Source organism: Esox lucius, chromosome 13 (assembly GCF_011004845.1).
Source record: "Esox lucius isolate fEsoLuc1 chromosome 13, fEsoLuc1.pri, whole genome shotgun sequence".
Lineage (NCBI taxonomy): Eukaryota > Metazoa > Chordata > Actinopteri > Esociformes > Esocidae > Esox > Esox lucius.
In genome coordinates this window covers 36,646,354-36,669,206 of record NC_047581.1, presented here as the reverse complement: position 1 = coordinate 36,669,206, position 22,853 = coordinate 36,646,354, and the positions used below count along the sequence as shown (strand labels likewise).

General features: G+C 43.4%; 1 protein-coding gene across 4 annotated transcripts in view; it reads right to left on the bottom strand.

The window, feature by feature from the left end:
* dab2ipa (DAB2 interacting protein a) overlaps positions 1-22,853 on the bottom strand; it is an 81,448-nt gene that overhangs the window by 19,221 nt on the left and 39,374 nt on the right. For 2 of the 4 annotated variants that reach the window (XM_034296483.1, XM_020052852.3), the window contains 3 exons: positions 3,294-3,447; positions 2,377-2,475; positions 1,234-1,788 (listed from right to left, as the gene is read on the bottom strand). In XM_034296483.1, the coding sequence (XP_034152374.1) occupies positions 1,234-1,788; positions 2,377-2,475; positions 3,294-3,447 (808 nt within the window). Of the gene's footprint in view, positions 1-1,233; positions 1,789-2,376; positions 2,476-3,293; positions 3,448-11,735; positions 11,757-14,006; positions 14,909-22,853 lie in introns of those variants that run through there. The other 2 variants (XM_013136948.3, XM_020052853.2) reach the window with 2 other exon arrangements.

Genomic DNA, 22,853 nt, shown 5'->3' with positions numbered 1-22,853 from the left:
TTATTATTATTTATTTTCTTAACAATAAATAAACAAATAAAAGAAGTAAAAAGAATAAACAATCAAGTTAATTTAAAAGACCTGTTCCTATGCCAAAAAGAACCAGGGCTACTCCAAAAGACCCGGGGCTACTGCAAAAGACTCAGGGCTACTCCAAAAAGACCCAGGGCAGAAGTCCCAGAAGTCAGGCCTAATGACGCCACAGCTCCAGGCATGGTGAGATTTAATCATCTGCACAGCAGGATTGCATTTTCCACTGTGATGTACTACACACGCCCCCTTTCAGCTAGTCCTCATTAGAGAGTGCTGATACGAAACATAGTCATCAATGTCCCACAACTAATTGGTTTTGGTGAATGACAAACTCCAGTAACAAAGGTGCTCATTGAAAGTCATACGATTCACTATATTCTATAACAATGTATAACAACGCATAAATACACAAATATTTGGGCTGAGAATAAGCTGGAAACCATTTTTCAAATGTGAAAATGAGGACTCTGGGGGAAGAAGGTTTGGATACATCTGCTCGGTGAGACTGCTTAAAGCACTAGATTTCAGAGTACTAGGCTCTGTTACATTATACTGCATGTACAAATCTGAGTTCCACTGGACCTTGAAAGACAAATCCTAGAATTAGAACTCAACTGGAGGCCTATTTAAATCCAGACCCCTGTTCTATCTCGTCTAATACTGTCTCTTTCGTGTCATAGGCAGCTGAATAATTAACTGTTATTATGTATTTTTAGAACACTTACATTGTTGAAAACCTCCCTAATTTGCTTATAAACTGCAAATAGCCCTAATGGGTTAGCCCTCCTCCCGCCCCAACCCACCTCCTCCCGCCCCAACCCACCTCCTCCCTCCACAAATGAGCAATTAAGCAACTGAAACGTATAAACGCGGTTCACCTGCCAATACGTGGTTAATAGGGGCTGTTTGAATGGAGTTCATAAAAAACACATCCCCAACACTTTTTCTATACATGAATGAAATGTGAGACCGGTATCTGATTCTTACTGATTGCTAATCAATGCACTCACAGCTACACTGACAAAAACAGGACCATCTCCCCTTTGTGAACACTTCCACCTGGGTAGTGTTCACATCCAACATTTGGCCATTTGACCGTGTTGGGAATACCACGTGAAAGCGGACCTGGAGAGAACACAGCACTAAGCTAAAGACATGACTGAGTGTAGCACGGCCTCTCTGCAGGGCCGTTTGTCTTACCTTGGCCTTGCCGGTGCTCTGCAATATGTGGACCAGGGCGCTGGCCATCTCCTCCTTGTTCTTCACACTGAGACCCGGCTCCAGGACGGAGCACAGCAGCATGTAGTTGTTGGTTATGTACTCGGCGAACTCCTTGTATAACTCCATGGGCAGGATGCTCATGCTCTGGTACCGCGACTTGAGGCGAATCATCGGTCCGGGGGTTTTCCCTTTGTTCGGGTTGGGCGTGCTCACGGAGTACCACTTCTCCACAAACTGGCGTCCCGTCACGGCGCAGACGGGAATGTTGACCAGGCCCACGTAGTTGTTCTTGTCCTTCTTTTTCTTTTTGTCCGACTCCTTGTACAGGTGGACGGTGGCACTGCTGACGGCCGGTAAGTTGTTGAACTCAAAGTGCTCCCCCCAGAACACATTGTCTGTTTTCAGTTTGCAGGAAGTCCGGGCATAAAGAGTGTCATCCAGGCACAACTCGCAGAAGTACCTTTTCTTGGCAGGAAGGTCCTTGGCCTCAATAATCCACAATTTTAAAAGGTTCTCCACACGACGACTATTGTCCTGTGGAAGATATCAGCGTAAACAAAAAACCAGATACCAAGTATGTAGAAAAGATGATTCAGCTATACGTTTTCACCGCTAACAACCGCTAAAATAACTACTAACTACCTAGCAACAGGCTTAGTACTTGGTGTTCACTACAAAATGACACAATGACTGTGTTCTAGTATGACACCCAGGTAGATGTGAACAAAACCCTCTTTTAAACTCTATGGGCCGGTTTCGCAGACACAGATTAAGACCCGTCTAGGACTCAAGAAACAAGCTCAATGGAGTTTTCTATTAACTTTTTTAAACGGTTTCCGCGAAAACGGCCCTAACAGTGCAAACAGTTCAAATATCGGCTTTATGTCTCTCTGGTCAAAAGGAAAGAGGGCTTGTTAACATTACACTATATTTTCTGTAACATTTTGAACCAGACGCTAGATGCTAGAATATTTTGCTGTGTAAACTTGCAAATATCAATAGCACAAGACACCACGTCTTAGAAGGTTGAGGGTCGGGCCCTCATTTTTGATAGAGCCCCCCCCAAGAGGTTTGCAAGAACATTTTGCTGGGAACTGTATTAGGTTTCTGAACAGGGATTACTTTATTTGGATGTACAGCTCTCCTTAGGTTCTCCATCCATTTGTCCCTCTCAGCAGACGACCGGCATGAAAAGCATTTGGTTCCAGTGGAAGTAGTAACCTGTAAAAGTAGGACAGATGTTCGAGCCCTTCCATGATAACAAAACAAACCCCCATGTGACGATCTGTGACAGACATTCAGAGACAGATATTCAGACAGACAGACATTCAGAGACAGACAGACATTCAGACAGACATTCAGACAGACAGACCTTCAGACAGACCTTCAGACAGACATTCAGACAGACATTCAGACAGACAGACAGACAGACAGACATTCAGACAGACATTCAGACAGACAGACATTCAGACAGACAGACATAGCTTATCTGCAGGGTCTGCACTGTGTAGTGATAAAATGCAAAATAATCACTAAGCCTGGACAGCCACTGAAATCCTATGGATCAAGACAGAGACGCTTGTCGCTTTCTGGCTGACCCATCACACATCCTGTCGGTCACAGAGCCGTGGTCTGTCCAGCTGGCAGCGTGCTTAAGCATAATAGGCTGTAAATCCTTGTGAATGGGGTCCTCTCTAAGTTCACCTCTCCGAGCAGATCCACAGAAAGCAGGAGCACGGACATGCCAACAGATTGGCTAGAGAGACACTCAAGCCCCTACCAGGCAGGAAGCCGGGGCAGATACACACACTTCCCGAAGGCCCCCGGCTGCCTGACCAGACCCTCAGCCATCCACCCACCTCTCGTTACAGAGGTTTTCAGACAGGTAATAGTCACAAAATTAAACAATGCATTCAATACAGTGATTTAGGATCCTAAGATAGGACACACAAAAGAATGAGCGGTTGGCAAGCCTGGAGAAGCAGCGGCCATGACATGCAGCGGTGGTGGCGGGGGGGCGGGGGCGGGTGGGGGCTCACCTCGAAGCAGTAGTCCTGGCCCAGGATGCTGCTATGCACCGGCTTGATCAACACCTCGTCCTCCATGCTGAGATCCAACGCTTCCACTGCACTGCTGGGGCTGAGCAACGACTCGTGAGACCGCGATTCCTTCAGCCTCGGCATCAGATGGGATCTGGTGGACAACAGGAAGGGCCACGCTCAGTCAGGCGTATCCTCTCGACACAAACATCAACCAAACCAGTGTTGTGAGTACGCCCTTGTCGGATGCCACGGCTGCAGGGGCGCGCCGCCACCAGGCTCTCTAGTGTTTCTCAGCCGGCGGTTCTTTGGTTCAGACAGTCAGTGTTTGGCGTTTAGCAAGCAGTAGAACTGCTGCAGAGACCCAGGGGAATTCCACTGGTCCCTTAAAAACAAGGCAAGGACAGTAAGACTGGAAGGAAGTACCTCCATGCACACTAGAGGTCAACAGCAATACTGTAGTTGTTCAAGAGAACAATCCATACTGTTACATTTATTAGCAGGCCTCCACAGCGGCTGATATGACACCCGAAACAGAATGTACAACACTAACAACTACAAAGGTTAAATGCTTAGGATTTATTGTTTCCCTGTTTTTTTCGTGTAATCACGAAAAACAAGCGCCACTTTAAACCCACCACCTTAAACCCTCGACTCAGTATTGATCAAAAAAGACAAAGAGACAATTAGGTTTTACAGATAATCTGGTCTAATCCAGTAGAAGGTACATGTGTTGGCCCCTACAGTGTATGCTCTTCTCTCTGTTGTTCCATAGGCAATGTTGGTTAACTCCGGCACATTACAATTAACGTCTAGGAGAGTAAGCAGGGCAATTAGGCACCTGCTGGGCAGCAAACAGAGAGATATGTGCTGACTCATTGCTCCCCTGGCTCTTCATTGGCTGCATGAATTAAACATGGCCCTACTTCCTGCTTCGGCGCGTGTGTCTGGAAAAAGAATGATCAGGTGGGTAATGTGTCATTGCATTCCATAGCTCATCACTGGTGTTAGGGATACAACGCAAGGCCGAGAGACATACACCGATATCTGGCAGAGCTGAGCTTCAATAAACCTCCCTTGAGAAGCTCTGAATGAAATGTGCTGTGTGTGATTGTGAGAGTTAAAACAAGGTTTACAGGGCCTAACATAAAGCAGCCTACGATGTCAACAGGGAAGGACTATATATGACCAATGTCCCTGACAAATATTTGGCAAGTGTTGTATTACCAAAGGATATTAATGACCACTGTCCTATTCTACGTATCAGAGATGTCACAATTCATAGTGCCCAACCTTGCATTGTCACAAAAACTTCTAAATGTTAATGAGCAAGCTTTCTTGCAAGCTCTTTATCTAAGTTACCTTGACTGCATTTCTGCTATACCAGAAGCTGAGCTAGTGCTAGAGCATTCAAGTTCTGACTGGCAGACATTTTGAAAGTTATGTATAAAGATTGTTCCCAAGGCAATACTATGTAAACACACTGTCTAATTGTAAGGTGAATCTGTCCAGATTCTGGTAAACTGTAAAACCCCCAAAGAACAGTCCAACTGATTGAAGAGAGTGTTTGGGACCATTAGTGAAAAAATTCAATAATTGATGGCTTTAATAACCCCATCATCGCAGCATGCTCTCTGAGAGAACTGCCATTGCTACAACGAATGAAAAAGAAAAAGGAATACATCATAATCAAACATTCATGAAACGTTACTCAAATGTTAATAACCAAGGCTTTCACAGACTCCATTCACTGTAAAAGACATCCTTGATTCTTTCCTAGCGATCAACACTAAGAAAGCAACAGGGGACACAAACTTGATTTGCATTTTAATGAGTAAAATAAGTATTTGATCCCTTTTCAATCAGAAAGATTTCTGGCTCCCAGGTGTATTTTATACAGGTAACGAGCTGAGATTAGGAGCACACTCTTAAAGGGGTTGCTCCTAATCTCAGTTTGTTACCTGTATAAAAAACACCAGTCCACAGAAGCAATCAATCAATCAGATTCCAAACTCTCCCCCATGGCCAAGACCAAAGAGCTGTCCAAGGATGTCAGGGACAATATTGTAGACCTACACAAGGCTGGAATGGGCTACAAGACCATCGCCAAGCAGCTTGGTGAGAAAGTGACAACAGTTGGTGCAATTATTCGCAAATGGTAGAAACACAAAAGAACTGTCAATCTACCTCGGTCTGGGGCTCCATGCAAGATCTCACCTCGTGGAGTTACAATGATCATGAGAACGGTGAGGAATCAGCCCAGAACTACATGGGAGGATCTTGTCAATGATCTCAATGCAGCTGGGACCATAGTCACCAAGAAAACAATTGGTAACACTACGCAGTGAAATCCTGCAGCGCCTGCAAGGTCCACTTGCTCAAGAAAGCACATGTACAGGCCCGCCTGAAGTTTGTTAATGAACATCTGAATTATTCAGAGGAGAACTGGGTGAAAGTGTTGTGGTCAGATGACACCAAAATCGAGCTCTTTGGCATCAACTCAACTCGCCGTGTTTGGAGGAGGAGGAATGCTGCCTATGACCCCAAGAACACCATCCCCACCGTCAAACATGGAGGTGGAAACATTATGCTTTGTGTGTATTTTTCTGCTAAGGGGACAGGACAACTTCACCGCATCAAAGGGACAATGGACGGGGCCATGTACCGTCAAATCTTGGGCAAGAACCTCCTTCCCTCAGCCAGGGCATTGAAAATGGGCCGTGGATGGGTATTCCAGCATGACAATGACCCAAAACACACAGCCAAAGGCAACAAAGGAGTGGCTCAAAAAGAAACTCATTAAGGTACTGGAGTGACCTTAAGCCAGTCTCCAGACCTTAATCCCGTAGAAAATCTGTGGAGGGAGCTGAAGGTTAGAACTGCCAAACGTCAGCCTCGAAACCTTAAAGATCTGCAAAGAGGAGTGGGACAAAATCCCTCAAGAGATGTGTGCAAACCTGGTGGCCAACTACAAGAAACATCTGACCTCTGTGATTGCCAACAAGGGTTTTGCCACCAAGTACTAATTAATGTTTTGCAGAGGGGTCGAATACTTATTTCACTCATTAAAATGCAAATCAATTTATAACATGTTTGACATGCGTTTTTCTGGATTTTCACTGTTCAAATAAACCTACCATTAAAATTATAGACTGACCATTTATTTGTCAGTGGGCAAATGTACAAAATCAACAGAGGATCAAATAATTTTTTCCCTCACTGTATGAGTGAATATCAAACAGATTTTAGACCTGGATACAGCACTATTACTGCTACTTCATTGGGTGTAAAAATTTGATTTTGTGGCACTATTTATTTACCTGTCAAAGGTTTTTTTCATACAGTTGATCATTCCACTTAGACAAAGAGACACCCCGGTAGGGCTGGATGTGGACACCTGCTGGTTTCAGAATTACCTTATCGACCATTGTAATGGATGGGGTTGAAACTAATTGTCTACTCTCGCAGGAGTTCCACTGGGTAATATTTTGGGTCATTTACTGTCCACTCTGCATAGTAATTATACAGAATCTGTAACTCTGTGGGAAACTGTTATTGTCTTTTCCATGCTGATGTCAACACTGGTCGCCGAAATGAACACTGGTTCAATACGATGACGAGGGTAAGAAGCCCGTAAACAAAGTACAGTCTGCAAGCATTGCTTTGCTACTACTCAAGTGGAAACACTTCTAACATGATTACATGATTCATACCGAAACCATACCGTTACTGTGACCCACAGACCAAGGCAGGCCTACCAATCCATGGGCCGACAGTACCGTTGCATTCCTAGGGCACAGCCCACATGCATTTACTAATTACTACAATTTATACTCTTAAAATGTTCACCCGGCACAGCCAGAAGAGGATTGGCCACCCTTCAGAGCCTGGTTCCTCTCTAGTTTCTTTCCTAGGTTTCGGCCCCTTATGGGGATTTTCCTAGCCACTGTTGTTGCTTGCTCCTTGGGGTTTTAGTCTGCGTGTCTTGTAAAAACTCTTTGTGACAACTGCTGATATAAAAAGGGTCTTATAAAATAAATTGGATTGATTGATTGACAGATAGATAAATTACCTATTTATGATTAAATTAGACTGTCTTCACAAAACTGTGTTTTTCATATTTGCACGTTTTTAATTTGCTGTGACACAGTCTGTAAAACAGACTCCCCTGTATAAAAATATTTTTTTATCTTATGATCTTGTTGAAACAGTGCTGTCTGATGGTGGCCAAGCAGACAAATAAGGCTGTTATGTAATTAAATAAACAATTACATAATAAACCAGCAGGCCAAATAATGATGACAGCCGCAGAAGGTCAGAGCTAGTCTGGATAACCCTAGGCAACAATGACCATGGTGTTTCAAAGACTCTTTAACTTAGAGGAACTGTGTCACTGCCAACGGCAATACTGTACCTCATCCACTAGTTACATTTAAACCTTTACTGGAACGCAAATATCACATTTATTAATGAGATGCATTTAAACCGCTTAATAAAGAAAATAATGTTAGAAAGATAAAATCTAGACAAATCTAGACAAATGTTAATTGTAGCATAACATTTGATGAAATAGTAAAATAATGACAAGAGACCTATGCATTAAAATGGAAAGATGTCCAAGCCCTGGACCATAGTGTCTGGAGGCAGCCTCACACAACCTTTTGGTTCTGACCTTTGCAACGATTAAAAGGCCAGTGCCAGAGGGACTGACCATTTACATTTAAGTCATGTAGCAGCTGCTCTTATCCCGAACGACTTACCTTACTGGCCCTACATGGTTATCAAACCCAAAACCCAAGGGCCACGCTCTAACAGCTGAGCTACACGGCTCCCCAGGCAAATACTGTATCTTAAAAGCACATCTGACAGCAGGGCAGAGATCACAGAGGTTATTTTGAATGAGTGCATTTCACAAGTGGCTAGTTTGGTTCAACCACCTTTAGTAAAACTACTGCAAAGCCACCAGCACTCAGAATCCCAGTGCTGCCATGACTCTAAAGCTAAACAGGTTTGGTCCTGGTTGGTCTCTGGATGGGAGACCAACAGTATCTACATGTAGTTCAACTGCCACCACCTCTGTTGTCTTTTGAAAAACCTTTTTTAATGAAGTTGATTATTTGTATTGTTTTCTTTCCAGCAATTACTTTTGCCGAAAATGAATTCACTGATTAGATTGCACTCACCACTTATCTATTTGGTTGTTTCACCTAGCTTCCTTAAAATGCATGCTAGTCTCTTGACAGGAGGCCCACCTCACTCTGGTCTAAAGATCAAATCCAAATGGCCCATGGGACATTCCCCTGGAAATTTGCCATTTTTCAGAATGTTAAACGAGTGTCCTGAGTATCTGTGGACAATAAAGATCCCCATGGCACTGACTATAAGTGGATGTGCTAACAAGGATATACTGGCAAAATACCAATTCTGGCTCTCATATCAACATGGCCACCCAATCATCCCCAGCTATCCTCCCCCTGTAACTATTCCCCCAAACGAAACATCCTGGGATGTCTCATGATTTGTTGAGAGAGTTGTTAGTCTGAAGAACACACACACTGAAACTGAAATGTCTCTACTGCCTGATGTATTTAGACTAAATCAGATCTTTGGATTTTCTGGCTTTGTAAGGTATGCTAAAGAGTTTTAAGCTCCAAAGCCACACAGTGTACACAGGCAGACAGTTAAATAAATGTGAACTGTTGTCTCAGCACAACAATGTACTTTGATTTAATCATATATTTTTTTTTTTTTTTTTTTTACAAATCTCTCACAGCAAAGACCAAATGTCATAATATGGTAAATACTTTACTTTAGTAGGTTGTGTTACTATTTACCAAACACTCCAGATAGGTCCAACTGCAATCATTTGAAAGATACATAGTTTCAACAAATATCTAACCTACATGGCTGTACTGAAAAACATTTTCTTTTGGCCATATTGATTTTGTCTCCAAAATCCACCCAAGGATTAAGAAGAGTGCCCAAATGGGGTATACACAAATTGCAGGATGTAGGTCTCACAATCAAAATGATGTCAAGCCTGACAAAATGAAGATCTGGCAATGCTGCCAAGGAATTGGGCTGGCCTGATAGGAGCTTGAATACAAAAACAGAACGTATTCTGGGAACATAACAGGAAATGACATGGCGATAAACCACGGAAGAAACAAGTGGTTTTAAAACTTGGCTGAGGCAATGGAAGTGCATAACTAAAAACACATGAGATAATTCCTTTTAAGTTGTCTGCTCATTTACCATAGTACAGCACTAAATTAACCCTACAAATGTTAATGACTTTCCTTTCAACAACACTTAATGATAATGACATGTGGATTATTATAAATGAAAGTGTTTGTAAGGGTTGACACCCGCAGTACTTTGTAAAGGAAAGTCAAGTCTGAAGTTTCAAAGTGGAAATCACCAACTAAAGGCTGAACCTCAAATACAAAATAAACAAGTAATAAATAAATAAATGCTCTTGCTACAGGGAGATCTAAGATATAACGCCCATAAACCTCCATAAACCCTGGCTTCAATTATATGTTTTTGAATCCCCTTATAGGCTACTATGTATAGTGTTCTGTTCCACCTTGCAACAATGACATATTTTTAGCTTCAACATTTAATTTGACTCATATGGCTTCGCCATTCAGACCATGCGCCATGGCCCATTCTACTTATTTCTGTCTCATTATCCTCTCATTTGGAGTAAATGCATAAAGCTGGACTGCAGTGTTATTACACAAGATATCTTAAAGTTTTCTGGGTGGTCAAGTAGCCTTGGCTAGGGTACTGACTTCCTGTACTTCAGTAAAAATACTCTCGCTTTGATTGTACTTATTCAAGTGAAAGAAGACTTCTTGAAAAACTACTCAAGCAAAAAAGTATCCAGTCAGAAAACTATTTTAGCAGTAGATAGAAAATTGGCTTGGTGTTTTTAAGCCTTATGCTAAACAATGACAGCAAATCAAAAGAACAACTTAGTACCATATATTTGACATTGATGCAATATAAAACTCACAGATATTTATATTTGTTTTCCAGCAGATGACTTTGTTGTATACCGTTGCTTATGGGGTTCCTTATATTCATATGTAATTTATACACCAGCTAAATTGAGGAAGAGTGGGATGATGAAATACCACCCATATAGTATGTCCGATTAAGATGAGTTTTTCCCAAATCAGAGGTTGTTGGAAACAGTACGCCAGATGCCCAACTTCCCATGGATTTCTGCAGTAAATGCAACGTTGCATTACTTTCAGGGTTTATAGTCCACGACCCCTTGCAGAACAGAAGAATATGGGTTTGCAACAATTCTCCCGACTATTCAGGTAACGAAAAATGGCGGACTATTCAATTTGCGAGCCTGGAGTTCAACATACGTATCTAAAAGTGAATTCATAATCAAGTTATCACCACCTAAGCGCACAAACGCCCAAAAAGAACCGACCCAAATAACCCTTTTCGCCACAGAAAATCGTCACACTACAAGCCTTTGGTCTTTTTTTTGTGCAGTCCGTGGGTGATGCCGTTTACTGTCAATAAAATCTGCCAACCCTGCTCTCTGCTAGGTTGTCAATACAGCGCGGCGCATCAACCGGAAAGAAACAGCCATTTCCATCAAATATATATGAATTTAAAAGTACTTTTCAGTTGGGAATGCAGGTTTAGATTTTCTATCAAAAGCAATCAATGGCAAGTAAGAACACAGAATTCATTTACATTACATCAAGTGCTTAATTACATCGCTTCGGTTTGACGCCGACTCACGTCTGGGAGGCAGCCGGGATCCAAACCAATGTAAAATACAACTACAACGGGGGACTGGCCCAGACTAAATAAGTCCCTCAGTGTGGTTGCATCTCTGGTTAAATATTGTTTAGCATGACAGAGTGGGATGCCTGGACTGTCTGCTCTGGTATTAGCTACAATGGCAGAATAGGAATCGGCCAACATTAAATTATATGGGCCTATATATTCATCATATCATGTAAATCTACAAACATTTAGTGATTTGTTTAAAATGTTACCTAGCGAAGTTCCTGGAGAAACATTAGAAGTACCACCCACAGAAAGTAATGAGAAAACAAATACCAAAAGAAACCGGATTAAAGTACTACCCTCCCCTGCCAGAAGCTTTGGGGAGTAGTATTCCACTGAATTCCAACAACCACATTAAATAAAAAAGCAATTCACTATGTGCACAGAAAGTAGTTGATTTGCACCTGCCACAATGTGTTGTGGAGTTCCAGTCACTACAAGTTAAAACACTAAGGCAATATAGGTGTAACAGAAAGATTTAACAGTTTAGTCTAACAGATGGTGTGCCCATTAGTCTATTTATAGTTATAACTCAGATATCAGTTTAAGGACTATTCATTCTTGACACCTACAAATATATTTTGAACACTGAACCCTCAATCCTAAGAGGAAACCTACCTCATGAAGGGTCATTGTTTAGAAAAGTAAACATCAAGCATTTCCCAGAAAATAACAAGCAGAAAAGGCATGCTTCTGTGTAGAACAAAAAGCTATGTTTCAGGCAGTGCTGTATTCTGTGGGTCTACCCAACTCTAAGAGTCCAGACCACAACAACGAAAGCAGAGGTTACATCAATAACATCAGAGTCAGAGCATGAAAATAAAACAGGTGAAACAATAATGTTTTAAAAGATGTCCATGGAGACATTGCTGTGTGCAGTTTATCCAGAATAGCTTGGTTAGCGATCATGAGAAAAACAGAACATTACCACCTAAGCTCCTGGATACTGAAAAAACATTGGCTACAAGATGTAATTATTCAAGTATTCCTTTGTTTAAAGAACTTAACCCTACTCTGGTTCAGAGTACAAAGTAGAAAAATTACTTCATAAAAAAATAACTCTACCTAAATGAGCCATCACATGAATATAACAAATGATTTAGAGTCAGTTTCACAATACACCCAACTGACAGTGGCGACATGACAGAACAGGCCATATGGCAGAAAACTATTTAATCGGAATGTTCTATTTAATCAATGAACGGGACTTTTCTAGCTGAAACTTTAGATTACGCAATATCCACACGGACGGCCATTCCATCAGATTCGCAAGCCTCTTTCTCAAAGCAGCTTACCATGGTAATAATCTGGCATAGCAATGCCGTTTTTAAAAGGAAAGGGGTGACAGTAGGCAAGGTGACATGCTGCAGGCCCACAGTAAATATAAATATTAGCAATTGTAAACGAGTAATGTCAACCTTATCACTGTGAAACCTGAACACCACCACACATGGTGCACTAGTTGTAACCTGAGAAATAATAATTGCTGCCCTGTCTGACATTTAACGTTTGTTGGGTGTGAAGTAGAATAATATAATTAATTGAAGCACGCTAGATTGTATGCCTCATATTATAAATCTGTGCTGCGACAGGGAACATATCACATTGTCGTAGAAACATTATGACATGTTTTTTGCCTCCTTCCTACAACTGTGTGCAAGAGACTTCTAAGAAGATGTCTGACGGCTTCCAAAAATAAGATGTGACAGGAGTGTGGATTTAATGAGGACCAGCACTTTATTCCAGATGCAGAAAACCTGTCTCCATGGACCCTGTTCCAGCCTCTACATGTGCACAGAAGCCCTGTTTTTCTGGACTGAGGTCTCAGGGGCCCTCTTGTATCCTCCTCACATGCACAGAAGCCCTGTTTTTCTGGACTCAGGTCTCAGGGACCCTCTTGTATCCTCTTCACATGCACAGAAGCCCTGTTTTTCTGGACTCAGGTCTCAGGGACCCTCTTGTATCCTCTTCACAGGCACAGAAGCCCTGTTGTTCTGGACTCAGGTCTCATGGACCCTCTTGTATCCTCTTCACATGCACAGAAGCCCTGTTGTTCTGGACTCAGGTCTCAGGGACCCTCTTGTATCCTCTTCACAGGCACAGAAGCCCTGTTGTTCTGGACTCAGGTCTCATGGACCCTCTTGTATCCTCTTCACAGGCACAGAAGCCCTGTTGTTCGGGACTCAGGTCTCATGGACCCTCTTGTATCCTCTTCACAGGCACAGAAGCCCTGTTGTTTTGGACTCAGGTCTCATGGACCCTCCTGTATCCACTTCTAAGCATTAGGAACAGCAGCATATGCGGTGTGTGTCGCTGCATTTCAGAATTTAAGATCATCTTTTATTTTGAAATCCACCTGGCCTCTTCCCGACAAACCACCAGCTTTGCCATGTGCAATTGAACCCCCCACTGAGTGAACACTGTGTTTTTAAGCCTTGAGGCATGTTAAACCATCGCTAATCTGAGAAAGATGTGAAGCGCAGGTTGGAGGACATTCTTGAGATGTCATTACAGACAAAACAACAGTGTTGTGCTTACTGTATATTCTGACACATAAGAACGCGGAGCTGCTGAGCTAAATGCAAATGACTAGATCTACAAGAAGCGAACACACTGACAAGCCATTATTCAAAATGTAAATTGCAATCCCGGAAACGCAAACCAGGGCCAGATGAATCGAGATGACAGAGAGACTAGCACCTTGCATCCAAACACGAGAAACACCCTCAGCGTGTGTAGAGATGCCAAGCTTCACAAAGCCTAGCCTATATGTAAATGCAGCCCATCTCTGCAGAGCCTTTTGCATAGAATCCGGCTTCTTAAGTCGCCCAGACCCACTGAGACGGAGACGGAGCAGGACACCAAAGGGACGAGGAGATGAATACTCACCAGACATTCTGTCCGAATCCCCGGAAACAATCAGAGCGACGAGGGAGCCGTCTCAGTGCTCCATTTTCCTTGCTGTGTGTTGTGAGCCGTGGAGAGCGTGCTGGTGATCCTCCAGCCCTGCACAGTGCGCTGCTAGCTTCCTGCTCTCCCCTCCCTCACAGTCTGTCTGGCTCCTCTGGACTCTTTACTCCAGCCCCGCTGAGGGAGCAACTGACACAGTCTGCCCTTTCTTCTTCATATCTTCCCCAGCTCCTCTCCGCTCTTTTAAGTGGGCCACAGCTCTCTCTCTCTCTCGCTCCCTCTCGCTCTCTCTCTCTTTCCTTGTATCTGGGAGACCGCTTGGAGCCGACGGTCCTGAGCTGTCGTTCCTTCTCTCGATCACTCTTCCTTCTCTCTCTTACATCTGTGTGTGTTCACAGTGCAACCAGGTCGCATGGTGTTCCGTAGCCCCGCCCCCCGCCCCCCCCCCGCTGCAGTGACCCTGTGTGTTGGAGGGTGTGTGGTCTTTTGTCCTGGTGTCTTTGTGACAGACTGAACAGGTCTCTGCGCAGGGATCTGTTTCTGGAGGATCAGCACTGTCACTCTGCAGATCACACAGCTCCCTCTCTCTCTGTCTCTCCCTCACTCTCTGTCTCTCCCTCTCTATGGCTCTCTCTCTCTAAGTCTCTCCCTCTCTGTTTCTCCATCTTCAAGCCGTGCAGCAGCAGAAGGGCCACACCAGAGGTTACCGGTGCTGCATCACACACTGAGGGGGTGTAGCCACAATGAGAGGCCATATGGTAAGCTGTCTGTCCGCTTGGGGCTATTTGGTCAAACATATCGTTTGGGGGCTCGCTCGGTTCCACAGGCAGCGCTCACAACAGTATGAACAAGGGTGGACATAAGTGGCCACTGTCATCACCATGCAGTCAAATTAGGGACACTCATTGACTGCCACCTCTGAGAAGACTTTCACTCATGCGTGGCTTATTGGCGGCACACACACACAGCACTACAATGAATAATACACACTGATAGCCTGTCAGGTTTTTCATTGTTTCTATGACAACACTGCATAAGGGAACTGGTATCTTTATTTCCCCAGCAACTGACAATTTCCACAGCTAAGTGAGCAATTCTAAGCCAATTCTCTTTTTCTAGACTTCGCCAGATGTTTTTTTTCTTTTTGTCTTTTCTCTTCAACACAATCGTTTTTTTGTCTCTGGAGTCTCACAGGTCATGGAAGTGAAACCGCACAGCTATAAACGTAGCACCACAGAATTCTGGTACATTTAAGGCATTCTGCTCATTCTCAGTTACTGCATGTGATGTGAGCAAATATAGTTGCTTGCATAAAACCATTGAGTACTCCAGAGGACAATAATATAGCTAGGTTGTAGTACTGTAGGCTACTGCGTTTTTGGTAGCATAATGAAAGAACAAAGACATCTTAGCAGAGAGAAAAAACTGTCTGTGTCCTACCAGATGATTATCGCCTGCTTTACCATCGTTTAACGATACAGGTACCCAATTACAGGCAAGCACCAGACACCCACACAGAACCAATAAGTATGTGCGCGCCGTTGTGCGTGTCCAAACAGTTGAAGCGCAGCGAACAGTCAAGGATTGGGCTAAGCTCTCAATCAAAACAAATAAAGCCAAACTAAGTAGATAGAGGCTTTGTGCTGATCAGATGGATTCACTGCCGTCAGCATTGCAACCAACCACTTCCACCGCCTGATTCCTGCTCAGTGAGGGAGATGCTGTTTGGTCGGGTAAACCAGGACGCCATACCATCCCGTGTCAACAACATCACCAGCACCGCAACAATGTCCAGACCCGCTGCCATGATGACGTCACCTCCAGTGGCTGTGAGAGACATTGCCAGGCTAGTGCCTTGCAGCAGACCAGACACAGTTTTCGGTAAGCGTTAGGCACTGATTTTCACTAAACATTTGGTAAATGCGGGACACAGCACCGATGAGAAATCCGGCACTGCGCGACTGGTGCAGCAAACAAAGCGGTCCTGGAGCGGGGTTTGCTGCCGGACATTGGAGACTCTGAGTCTGATTGGAAGGAAAGTGAGCTGCATTAACATGCAGTCTGCTGGTGAGAAGATCTGAGAGTCATTTCCCATGTCGGACTGTTTTCAGTAGCAACAGAAAGGCACCATGACAGCCCCCTTCAGACAGTAGCCCCCCCCGTCTCACCACTCCTGACCGGAGTGACCGTATGGGCCTTCATTCACATTTTCCTCTGCTATGAGCTCGGTGAACAAGAGATCACAGTTGTTATGCCAGGAACATTTGGCTGAAAGTCTCAAACAACAGCCTGCTTGAAATCAAATACTCTCGATACAAGAGCCAAACGTGTTTGTAAGCATACCCACCTGGTGAAATAATGATTAAAAAATATATAACACAAGAGCCAAATTTGTTGTTATTTTTCTTCCATGAACTTTGCTGAAATTACAGTAACTATCAAATATCATGCATTTAACTCTCTATGAAGCTGTAAAAATGACAAAGTGGAATTTGACCTGGCACTTGGAAACCTGCTGGGCGTTCTTTCATGGCTTCAATGGTGTGTGGGTGTGGAGAATAGGACTGGCCTACACATTTGGGGTACAATGGGCTCTGTGGCTTGAGAGTTGTCTTTTTTCTCAAAAAGAAGGCTCTTGTAAGTCATATCAATGTCTCTGAAAAGATTTGGTCATATATACTATATATAAAGGCAGGGCTACATACTGTGTGATTAAAATAATCGGGTTCATCAATTATTTGATCAATGATTTGTTCCAAGCTGACACCCTGAATGTTCGTTATTCTCTGGAACAGAAACCTGAAAATTAAAAAAAATGCTGCATTGTTTCGTTTGCGTAAAATCTCATTTACAAATTGTTTCCTGATGATTAGGAAACAGATGAAACCGTGTTTACAAGAAAAATCTGAAAATGAAACATATGCCCAGAATGAGTGAAAGGCATACTTTTGTATTTGTATTTTTCTCACAACTTAAGTTAAATAAGGACAATACATGTGTCCTTGTTCTGAGGTCTGGGTCCAAGCCACTGTCAATGACCACAACAAAATTAAGAATTCTGGAGAAAAATGTAATCATGATTACCAAAAGTAGTAAATCATAAAAACTTTGCCTTCAACATCCAACATTATGAATTTCCACACCTTATGGAACACATAAAACACCAGCCATTTATCCCGTCAAGCCTGAATCTCTGATATTCAAAACGGCAACAGACAATGTTTTGACAGTAAGGCCAAATCCTCATCCATTAATTATTATGCATTACATCCATATCACTTATTCCATCCGGCCTGGCCGACTGACAGAAAATACCTGAGTGGGATTGAACAGTCTGGATGACTCTGAGGGCATACACTGTCAATCTGCTCAGTGGATGAACCATTTGCTACAGTTAATTCTTCCTGGAAGGATGCACAAAGCATATTTGGTTGAAGTGTTTGTCAACAGACTGTGGGATGTGACCAATAACGGGGAAATCTATCATCTGTATGAATTATCGTTTGACATTTTAATCATTTTATGTATAAAACCAAGATTTTTCTTTCACATTTTGAAATTGGCAGAGGGTTTCTGTTTAATGTCCAGGGACTGTCAGTCCGTCAGAGCAGATGGCTGATCAGGAATGACTGGGGCCTCAGACAACAGAGATGTGTGCCAGAGAGAGAGAGATGTTCCTTTGGACTCCTGGTCTTGTCTATTCAACACTACTCTCCTCCCACTACAGCCACAATATGTCAAGCTTCTTCCTTCAATTCCAGGAAATGGTTTGGCACCTCTTAATATTTCCTTAATCCTCCACTTCGATCTTCCTTCTCAGCGGACAACTTAGTCAACCACTTTGAAGAGAAGGTTGACATCTGCATCTCATTCACTCAGCCTACTGACTGGTTCCTCACACTATACATTAACTACTTTTTTTATGTCCGGTCACCCAACAGCCTGCCCCTTGACTCAAACCTCCCCTCTCTTCTCCAGACAAAACCCGGAACCCTTCTACGAATCCTCACTTCCCTCATCAACTTGCCTTAGACATTTGGTTGTAACCCCTCAAACTTCAATTTGTTCAACGTTGCTCCCCTCCTCAAGAAACCAACACTTAACCCCTCTGACATAAAAAAAGAAAACACATACCTGTTATCTCTTCTATCCTACCAAAACAGTAAAGTGTGCTGCCTCTGACCAATTCTCCTTTTAAACTCGATTTCTCAGAACAATCTCCTGGAACCTATGTCAGGCTTTAGGAAAGGTCTCTCAATTGTGACCGCTCTGCTTTTTGTAAGAGAAGATTACTCTCTCCTTGGTTTTTACATGGTCTCTACAATATGTCAGTGTTTACATTGAAATAATTTAACTGACCCTGTTAACCAGAGACCTGCATACATCGCTAACTGCACACATTCAATAGATATAAGACACGTTTCCTTGATTTTTGTGATGGGTGAGGGTTTACATTTTTATTACAAAGCAAAGAACAGTTTGGAAGTTTTGGATGATTAGGTGACCGTAATGTTGTGAGGTACAGATTCCATGGTGGTTACCGCCCCTACTCTCACAATATATTCCAAGGGATCTTTAGTGACCACATGGGATTACCAAAGGACTCTTTAACAGCATGACTCTTAGACTGACACCACTTCCAACAGCCTCTGATCTCCCATCACCACAATGACCAGGACCGACCCTGGAGTCAGCACTGGGAGGCAGAGTGCTTTACATCAATGACCAGGACCGACCCTGGAGTCAGCACTGGGAGGCAGAGTGCTTTACATCAATGACCAGGACCGACCCTGGAGTCAGCACTGGGAGGCAGAGTGCTTTATATCAATGACCAGGACCGACCCTGGAGTCAGCACTGGGAGGCAGAGTGCTTTATATCAATGACCAGGACCGACCCTGGAGTCAGCACTGGGAGGCAGAGTGCTTTACATCAATGACCAGGACCGACCCTGGAGTCAGCACTGGGAGGCAGAGTGCTTTATATCAATGACCAGGACCGACCCTGGAGTCAGCACTGGGAGGCAGAGTGCTTTACATCAATGACCAGGACCGACCCTGGAGTCAGCACTGGGAGGCAGAGTGCTTTACATCAATGACCAGGACCGACCCTGGAGTCAGCACTGGGAGGCAGAGTGCTTTATATCAATGACCAGGACCGACCCTGGAGTCAGCACTGGGAGGCAGAGTGCTTTACATCATTGCTATGCCCGTCCAGTGACCAACCTTTCCAGGTCTCTCTCATGTCACCCCCCTCCTCTGAACATGTCAACGGATTTCGGTTAAAACCTGTGTCCAGTGCAAAACCATGGTTCATGGTTCATGGTTCTTGATCGGCCAAGTAATTGTTCTTCTGTCCTGGAACCCCATTGGTGGAACTAGCTCCCCATGAATCTATGCCAGCAGTCTCCGAAACCCTACATTTTCAAATAGCATCTAAAAAATATGTAACCCTAACCCTTTTCAGATAATATCTAAAAAAATAAACGTACCTTTTCAAATACCATCTAAATTAATTCCACAGCCCTCCGCCTCAGCATACCCTTTGGTGAACAAATACTTGTGCTTCACTGAAAATGCTTTAGAAAAACATAATTCATATATTTCCCACCTAGCTATCTGAAGATGAACGTGCTAGCAAGTGAGCTGCTCTGGCTAAGGGCGTCAGCTAAATGACTAAAATATTCAAATGTAAATAACAGACAGCTGGCTGACAGAGACTAAGAAACAGCTTGTGGAAAGAGACCAGCGGAGAAACCCCCCAAATCAGAGCAACACAGCCTGGGTTAGGGTCCCTAAAATAACAGACTGGACAGGCTGGTTAGGATTTACAATAAGCTAAAACCCAATGGGCAGAATGCCGAGGACCGTCATCACACACACACACACACACACACACACATAGACACATGCATAGACACCACCCTACCTCACAGACACTGTACAAATGTGCCCACTTTTTAGGCTCCTGGCACTATAACAGTAATGTCTCCTCACCTACCCTCATCACTGCCATACCTCAACAACACTCCCCTGTCAGAGTACCAAGGAGACCTTCCCACTGGCTCAACAAGGCCAATGGAACCAAAGGACTCAGCGCAGCATGGGGTAGGTCTCCTGGGGTAGAGACAGGCAGGCAAGAGAGAAACTCTGGAGACAATATTGCTTCCTTTATAGATCCATCCATTGATGAAATAATGCCTTTTTTTCCCAAAGTAGTCAGATTAGGCCAAACTGTGAGAGGGAGGGGTATTTTTGGTCTGGTGGGGGGCTTTCATTCGTTACCTTTTATTTTAATTGTATCGATTTTCTATTTCCAAAATGATTACTATCCTTGAGAAATATGAAAAAAGAGGGTATATACAATAAACAACACAGTTAATGCACTATATTTCATGCAAAAATGGGGAAACAGTATTATATTATACTAATGTGATTGCTCAGAGAAGAAAAGTTAATGTTTTCTCTAAAAGATTGTTGTTAAATTATTCTTAGGAATAAAATCAAACAAAATTAAATCTACATTAATAATCAGCTTCCATTTTACATCTCCATTTTAAGGATCTGTCCTTCCTGTATTCTGGCCTTGCTGGTTAACTGGTGTACACAAACTAGGTGACCTTATGTAAAACCCCTTCATCATTTACCACCATGGGGAAAGGAAAATAACAAATGTAAAGAGACAGCAGTTCATAACCTGTTTTTATTTCATATACACTCAAATGCAAAAATGTTTAGCTAAAAAATTTTGCATTTCAAATTTCATTCATTATCTTTACAATTTTTGGTGAACCCATCTGGGTTATTAATTAAAATGTCAAATCCACTCAGCAATTCAGCAATAATTGTAAAATTATTTATAAAATTATTTTTAAAAAAAATACAATCTTTTGTCTCTGCCTGGTTGCGGTTCACTGGCAGTGAACTAATTATTATAATTGTGTTCTGACCCCATGACCATTCCGCTCTGTTAGAAATTGTCCCACGGCTGAATAAGTCTGCCCCCCCCTGCAGTAGAGTATACATCAGGCTGAAAGCACGCCTGAGTGTCTATTGTCAAGAGGAACACATCCTCTTCTTAAAGGTTCTGAGACCAAGACAGTCTAGTTCCTGTTTTTCTTCTCTTAAATACAGTACACAAACAGGAGCCCAATCGAAGACACAAACGCATTCAATACAGGTAGAAACACACACACGCACGCACACACACACGCACGCGCACACACACACAAAGACACGCACACACATCTGTAGAGAAGGCTTCAATGCGACAAGGCAGACCAGCCCGGGGGCCCATGTCCGTTGATATTACTGTGTGTTTGGTTTTGAGGCCGGGCATTCTCCCTGTTGTAGAGCCGTGTAGCCCTGTATTTAACTAGGCCACTGACTGTGGCAGCACTGCCCTGAGGTGGAACTCAAACATAACCCGGAAACTTTTTCTGTAGCTAACCAGGCAATGGAAGGAGCAGCGTGGAAATGCTGAAAGCCCTGGGTGCGTGTCTTGCCCACAATCACTGTTTTGAGAATCTCTCCAGAGCAAGGTGAGTCCCTTGAGGCCAAAGCCATGAAAGTCCATTGAGTTCTGCAGAATGACTCTCTCAACGACAAAGGAGATAGAGACAAATGTTGATATCACAGAACAATGTGTGCAGTGCCGGCTCTAGCCTTTTGGGTGCACTAAGCAAAATTTAATTTGGGGCCCTCAGTGACTGCTTATGTCGCTTATGCCTGGAGTCGGCCCTGAGGGTGTGGAGGAAATGTGTAAAACCCATATTGATAGTGAGATACACCTATGGCCACTATGGATGCATCCATGTTTCCTCCAGCAATGGGAATCTGGCAATTATAGGCAAAAATGAAATAATCCGTACCAGCTGAATGTGTTACATTAGCCTGGCATTTCAGACCGATTGTGCTTCCCTGCGTTCAATTCACAGAGGCAGTCCGCAAAACCATAGACGCCACAGAAAGAAAAAAAAAAATCCTGACATTAACCGTTTGTTTGACACATTTTAATTGCATTTTCTTTGTATGTAGATAATCCTGTCGAGTTACAACACATTTGTTAACGTTACTGAACACCTGATGCTATGCTATTGTATTCACGCGCGACACACTGTCCTTGTAGCGGGAGCAAGCAAATGAATCCAGCCCACTCTTTAACGACAAGCCGCGCGAGCAACTGCCGAGTGTGTATGGTCTTAGGGGCGGAGAGAGAACACAGCAACAACGTGTGTATGGTCTTAGGGGCGGAGAGAGAACACAGCAACAACGTGTGTATGGTCTTAGGGGTAGAGAGAGAACACAGCAACAACGTGTGTATGGTCTTAGGGGTAGAGAGAGAACACAGCAACAACGTGTGTATGGTCTTAGGGGTAGAGAGAGAACACAGCAACAACGTGTGTATGGTCTTAGGGGTAGAGAGAGAACACAGCAACAACGTGTGTATGGTCTTAGGGGTAGAGAGAGAACACAGCAACAACGTGTGTATCCCTGTAGCCAACAGGAGTGGATCATTGAAAGATTCAATTCCAAGATACTTTTCACCTGCAAATCTCATGAAGTGTGAACAAAACACACGCATGGTGGTTTTCAATGTTAGTTTGTGTTAAAACTGCAACTGCTAGCAACAGCGTCACTACACGACAGTCAGATTCTAGTCAGCTAGCAAGTGGCGACAGACATGCAAGTGGCGTCTCCATTACCACAGTTAGCTTTTAGGCGCAGCTGATCATTTCAGATGTGTTAATTTAGAGTACACTCAGGTGAGGTCACAAGACCTTTTGTAAATTGAGAAGCAATATACCACATTAGTTCCTACTATACATA